The sequence below is a fragment of the Pararge aegeria genome, chromosome 3 (genome assembly GCF_905163445.1).
Source record: "Pararge aegeria chromosome 3, ilParAegt1.1, whole genome shotgun sequence".
NCBI classification, from domain to species: Eukaryota; Metazoa; Arthropoda; class Insecta; order Lepidoptera; family Nymphalidae; genus Pararge; species Pararge aegeria.
The window spans coordinates 14,526,885-14,534,112 of record NC_053182.1 but is presented as its reverse complement, the minus strand read 5'-3'; the positions used below and the strand labels follow the sequence as shown (position 1 = coordinate 14,534,112).

General features: G+C 32.8%; 1 protein-coding gene across 1 annotated transcript; it reads left to right on the top strand.

Annotated features, from left to right (window-relative positions):
- Positions 1-54: 54 nt before the first annotated feature.
- LOC120637417 (MKRN2 opposite strand protein) lies at positions 55-3,432 on the top strand. Its single transcript, XM_039909253.1, has 4 exons — positions 55-431; positions 543-620; positions 731-938; positions 1,794-3,432. The coding sequence occupies exons 1-4, from the start codon at positions 307-309 to the stop codon at positions 2,025-2,027; spliced, it is 645 nt and encodes a 214-aa protein (XP_039765187.1). The 5' UTR covers positions 55-306; the 3' UTR covers positions 2,028-3,432.
- The last annotated feature ends 3,796 nt before the right edge of the window (positions 3,433-7,228 follow it).

Below are 7,228 nucleotides of genomic sequence, written 5' to 3'. Positions count from 1 at the left end.
AAAAACAGTTATAAATATTAACTGCTTTGTTAATTCACTTCGAAGAAGAACATGAAACGGTGTTTATTAAAGTTGTTGTTGTTTGACATTTGACTTTTTGAACGTAGTTTGGAAGGCCTTCAAGATGTGGAAAGAGTGCTTGACGGTGGAACAATAGTTTCCAATTAGATTTTTGCTTAGTCAGTCATTCATTGCAGCTTGTAAACGAATTTTCTTTTTCGGAGGTCTTATATGAAAGTTTGCGACTATCTAGAAATCGTCAGAAGTGATAGTTTAATATAGCACACCGAAGAAATTTCGCCTAAAATGGATCCGGGTATCCTTTGTTTCCACCATTGTGAGCACAAAGTGTTTTGTACAATTATACCTGAAAATTGCCCTGTTTGTCAACAGAAACTAGATAGATACGATTACAATCTCTTGCCATTTAGGTAAGTTTGTGGTATTTATGTACGTGATGTGTTTAATGATAAATAAAGACCATTTTAATGAAGGGTACACAAAGTGAGAGTTTGTTGCTAAGCGTCCTATTTTAATTGCAGAGTTCCATATCCTTTCGTTAAAGCCTCACAGCACCCGCGAGCTATCGTAATGAAGCCCACGCACGGTGATTTCCTGAAGTAAGTATCCTTAAACCATTCATAACATATTCATTATTCAACTTATTCTCTGTAAGTTGACTCACATCCCTTTTAGATAAAGGTTGTATAATGCGGCTATTGTTTTTCAGTGAGTACTACAATTCTAAAGACTTACACATAGGGGTCACTAACTCTCAAGGGTGTGTTGTAGAGTTCAGTGAGGAGGGCATCCGGAGTGTTGACCCTGTTAACAAAAAATGGAGTGAATGTGAAACCAGTGTTGACTGGGACCAATGTCTTTTACTAGAACAGTTTGATGAACTGTGGAATGAGATTTGGGATGGTGTCCTGTTAAAGGTAAGCTTCTGCTTGTATAGCATTCAATCAACAATGCACTGGATATATCTGATACATATTTATTTATTTACACTCTTTATTTGCACACAAAAAATACAGAACAAGGATAAAAAAAAACGCTGACAGAAGCAGTATAGAAAAGGTGGACCTCTACCAGATACATAGTTGATCAAATGAATCAATAACATATAAAATCAAGCAGAATAAGTGCCTGGTTTTTTTGTGTGTAGAGTGAAAACTTTAAATTTAATACCAGGCATTCTTTTCTTTTATTACTTATATGGTAATTTCATCAAATTTAGTTTATTCACTTAGAAAGTTAAGTGTAGGTTTACTGTAAGTTACAAAACTTATTTTTCACAGACACTTTTGATACTGAAAGCACATCCCATCTAGTAAATATTTATACAGCTGATTTGATTCTTAAATAAAGAGAATGTGTTATAGTGTTATTATATTTATGTGTTATACATATAGCATAATGAAATTAATGCAATATGTATTGAAAAGGTATTCTAATACAATATTTTTATAACAGATTTTAAATAGGTTGTGAGTTATTTACTGATCTTAATATAAATTATACAATATTTATTTAAATTATATGTAGTTTTCTATGTTGAGAATGGAAATGTCAATAGTAGCCATAGTCAGACTGGTTAAAGCTATCTACATGTTTTTGTTATTCTAAATTTAACTCTAAATTTGTAAACAAAAAATGTGTTATTTGCTCTTGTGCATCAGCACAAGTCTGAGATTAACTTTATTCCACTCATGACTTCTATGTCCCACCAGTGATCTTAGAATGAAAAAATTTTAATGATTATAATTAAAATTAGGTGTCTTTACTTTTAGGTGAGTCTAAGTCCACTATGGGAAGCTGAACGATATAATGAAGAGAGACACAACTGTTTCACTTTTGTGCTTGGGTTTCTACGTGCACTTGACTGCGGGGAGCTCTCAGAAAGAGCACACGACCCTAAGCTCTTCTGTAAACAATATGTTGTCCCCAGAACTTCAGCTGCTGGAAAGTATATCTCCCTTTATAGACAACTGAAGAGACAGAGTTATTTCATTCAGAAGCAATGATAGCCTATCTATGGTATGTGTAAAGTCAGTGCAGATAAAGAATGATCTTCACTTTTTGCTCATAAACTCTTATTTCTAATCTCAACGTCAACGGAATGTCCCAAAAGTTATGCACAGCTGATTTTTTTAATTCTAAATATATGAAAAATTTTTATAAAACAACCACACAATCTACAGTTTTCATACCAAAATAGTATTGTAATTTGTAATTTGGCATGGTTTATACTCATTATAGATTGTTCGCTAAAATGATTTGCAGTTACTTGCAGGTTACTTTGGAAATTTTGTGAAAATAAATAAACAAGTACATTTATTACTTAACTTAAATAAATTACAACAATGTTTCGAAATACTAAGTATTTGTCATCTGAATCCTGCAAATTGCGATACGCCGCTGGTATACTTACACTACGTGATGAGTCTTCGGAGAAACTATTTGTGCGAGCAAACTGTATGTTTATATGCTTATTGTTCTAAGTTTAGCGTTATGGCGATACCCATAACACGTTTATATTACTGATACAATACTTATCTTATGTTGAGTCTATGCCATGTCCACCACTTGCCAATTCTTCATTATCTGCATCTTAATAGTTGATGCTGTTATCCATTCTTTGTCTGTACATGTCTTAAAAACGTAATTTATGTATTTATTTATTGTCAGTTCAGTATTAACTGTGATGTCTCATATTTAGGAGGTTCTTAAATTTAAATGCATTTAATTCAGACCAAATAGGTTATTGTGTAATTTGTTTGCATATAATATATTATTATTATATCTTAAATATTATAATACAACAATTATCATTAAATGTTTAATTTCTATAAAATAATTTCATCGTAAGGAATACATAATTTATATGATATATAAATTTACACGGCATGAGTGGTCAAAACGTCAATACTTAGGGCCTTACTAATAAACGTTTAGTTAGACAATGTTTTCTTCTATTTGTCATCAGTAATTTGACAGTTAAAAGAAGGAGACCAAACATTGCGTAATTATGCAAGCAAGCGCCTTACAACGTTTATTACTAAGGGGGGACAGTAGTTTCGTAGGTGACATTTCCACGTGATGTCCGCCTTAAGGCCAAACCAACAATTAAAAAACGTGTAAGAATTGTTAATTTGCGATCAAAGAAACATTCTTACGATTGGTTGAAGATGTACGCTTCGCGCGACAGAAGACGCGGGTTAAACGCGTTGGTATAGAGTTTGAGATACAACGCACATATTTATCACATGAGCAATAGAATACTTGTATTATATAATTACAATTAATTTGTTAAATCATATGATATTTTAGCGATATATAATTTTCATGAAAGTTTTAGAACAGCAAAGTCCAATGAGAGGTTGTTCAGTTTTCTTTATACATATAAATATACTGAAGTATTTATAAATAGCTATATTATTATACGTACATATTTATTATATCTACTATAATTTCTTGATAATATTACATAAATTATCTTAAAAAAGATGAATATCGTAGAGATGGCTTCTTGTCTATACTTCCAATGGAAAACTTCTTCACCCTGTACTTCCATAAATAATAAATAAGATTTTATAAAATGCCTAAGCATATTTATATGACTAAGTAGTTTTTAAAACTTTTTGAATATTCATATAGGTAACCTCAACTGCATGTTATAAGAATAATATTGACTAATCAATGAATCTACACTTAAAATGGTATTTTACGTGTATATTAATTGATCAAAGTGCAAAAGACGCTTTTTATATGTGTCAATATAGTAATATTAAATTCTGCATATCCTATAATAAGATAACAATGGAATATTACGCGCCACGAATGTTGAACAGTTGGTAGGCAGTATGTAGTAGGTAGATATAATTCAAGTATCAATCTAAAGTCTGTCATAATATCAGCGCACGTATCGAATGTATGTCATAATAATAAATTGGCGCTCGAAGTGTTCTATCCACAAATTAGCAACAACTGGGGCTACCGGACTCCCCTTAGCAACACCATCAATTTGGAATAGGGTATAAGGGCCAATATTACCTCCGAATTGATGGTGTTGCTATGGGGAGTCCGGTCGCCCCAGTGGTTGCTAGTTTGTGGATGGAACACTTCGAGGCTATCTCAACGGGACCTATTCAGATTAGGATATGGAAACGGTACGATAATAATAAATTAACTGTATTTATTTTATTAATGTCAACAGTACTATGCTGGAATAAAGACCTCTCCCAACGATTATATGCCGATAATCACCACGCTGTCGCAGTCGATAGAACTAATAGCACGAAGGACGTTGTTGCCCGCTGTCCGTTATTTTCCTTCGTAGCCTCGTACGGGAACAGGAGGGGTGGTGACAACACTGTTCTGGTGACGGCACCACTCGGCAGATCAGGATACATTACATACATACGTATGAATGATGAGTGCAGTTTCAACATTCGTGGAACGTACCTACTGTATCAGAAACATAACTCGGTGTCTATATAAGGAATTGTATGGTTGTAGTCAATTAGGATTTTCTAAACATTTACACTATGGGTAGATACTTATCTTGTTCAGTTGTCAAGTCGTTTCATAAACATCTTCCAGTGTTTGCATTATAAATAACATTTTATCTTTCACCATATTATACTTGGCTGCTGACTTTCTTAAAGATGCCTGATTAAATATATTATTTGGATGGTCAAGGTTCATCCACTTTTCACCCGACGAAATTTTAGATTTCGTCGAACGTTTTCGTTTAGCGAACCTTCTCGTTTTTGTGCGTCTGGATTGTATGTAAGCAGTGGCGTGCACTTCATACATGCACAAAAGCACTGCATACCCAAATTATCTTATATAACACGTATTTGAGGGGAATTTTTCCATTTTAAGCCATGTCCATACCTCCTTTATGCATACCCTGGTCACAAACCCTGTGCACGCCACTGTATGTAAGCAATATCACATTTGTCAGCACCGATTCGTATTTAGCTTTATTTATATGGAGTCATAATTGACGGGCCAACAGTTGGCATATCTAATAGTAAGTGGAAATCCATCACCTATAAATAGATTGCTTGCAAGGTAACCGTCCTATAAAGTGCCGTCCGAGAAAGCCTTGACGCGTAACGTCCGAAAATGCAATATATATGTGACGGAACATGTTCATGTAAGTAAAGACATGTAACTATAAGTATTTACTAACATAAACCACTCCATTTTAAAATTGTTACCGAGAACGTAGTCCATTATTGATCAAAGGATAATATGCTAATGATCGCTGACAAATGTGATTTGACCCTTTACATGCATGCGATCCATTCATGACTGGAGCTATATTAAACGTCGTCAGACGACGTTTATAATCTCGACATCAAAAGAGCAAGCTTCGTGTTGAGATTACTCGTTAGGGTTGTCAAGAATTTGACTTTACAATTTCTATATTCTCCAAAAACTATTTTATTTTACTTTAATTTACTGTTCACTAACCTCATAAAAGCATTGAATTATGTAAAATGTGACACGAAATGTTGTTTTAAATGTCTCGTATAATACTGGCACAAAATAAAAAGTTTGCGGCGATATGGTGTTATAAGTCGTTCATTAGTCTGTCTATTGGATAAAAAACTAAATATTTTAGGATAGATTTTTTTGCAGATTGGTTTTATTTTCTTTTTGTTTTGTCATCTCTGTTAATAAGCTTTCTTACATTTTTATTCTCGTTCGCTAGATTTGTGTGAATTATATTTATTTAGGTATGCATAAAAGTATCACTTAGAGTTATATTATTTGTGAAATAATGATGAATTAACTATTAATATGATATTCGATGTCCAACTTCTTTCTTCCCAATTATTATATGAATGTAATGATATATCAAAATTGAATGAGAATGTATTGTAAATTACTAAGGTAAGAATATTCATAACGCTGCTATCGCTTGTATGTCATCATATTCAATAATTGTACATCGTCGTTGCGACTTTAACACCTCTTAAAGTCATAGGCCATTACTGTGAACTAACTAGGTGAACGACATCAAGCGAGTCGAAAGTTACCGCACCAACGTAGTTTGGGGAAATGCTTACAAAATACATATAACCAGAACTGAACAAAATACATATAACCAATGGACGTCCATCTGTTAAAATGATGATGATGATGTTTTATGATGAAAAGTCCTTTACAAAAAAATGAATATACAACACTGAACGCCTGAAAAACATAATTAAGGTACATCTAAAATAAAACATAAATGTTTACTGTTCGTGATTTTAAATGAAAACGTATTATGTCTATTCATTGGTACTTTTATATAGGTTGGTTTGAATATTATCATAATCGTTAAATACATAAGGCATAAACACCACATACGAGATCTCAAATTCGTACATTGACACGCTTTTTTATCGATTGGTAAGTTTAGAATCGATTGACAAAAAATTAAATTTAACAAAACTGTCAGATGGCAAGTCTTAAAGTGGCATCGACGATGTGTTTTTAGGTGCATTTTCATAAAATTATCCTAAGTAATAATTAAACAATGTCGAATATACTGCCATAATTGAGACTCTGTAAGATTTTATACTGTTAGGATTAGGTAGCTGGTAAAAGAAACTTTGGAATTGCTTTGTCTCCGAGGTAGATGTACTCGTTTCTTAAATTAGTCTTAATGAATGACAACTGTTGTTTTATGCTGGGTATCGTCTCGTTTTACAGACTCAGAGGTTATGTTCACACGGCAATACATCGCGAGTTTAAACCCTCAAACGAACGTGGACGCTTTATCTCTATATAGCGTCTAAGTTAATTTGTGGGTATGCGAGGAGGTATGCATTAAAGTTTGTATGCTCACACCTTTTTATCTATTTATTGTAACATTTATAGCATTATGTACCTACCTACAATTACCTACGTTTGATATGCAGCTACTCGTCAGGTTATTTTTTTTTACTTATATCTAAATCTTTAAACTCGAAAACTATTCTACTCCAGAACAAATACATGCTAAAGTTTATTTCTTATTACATAGACCAAAAAAATCGCAGGGGATGCAATAGTGTTTATATTTTTTGTCTGTTACAAATTTTCCTAAAAAAAACAATACCCATTTTTCGGTTTTTACCTATTCATGCGGTTTTTGGGAAAAGAGAAATAGCATAAATATATATAATAATAAAGTTTAAACTTTTTTCTAAAAGATCTATTTCAGATGGAAGACCGTATGGGT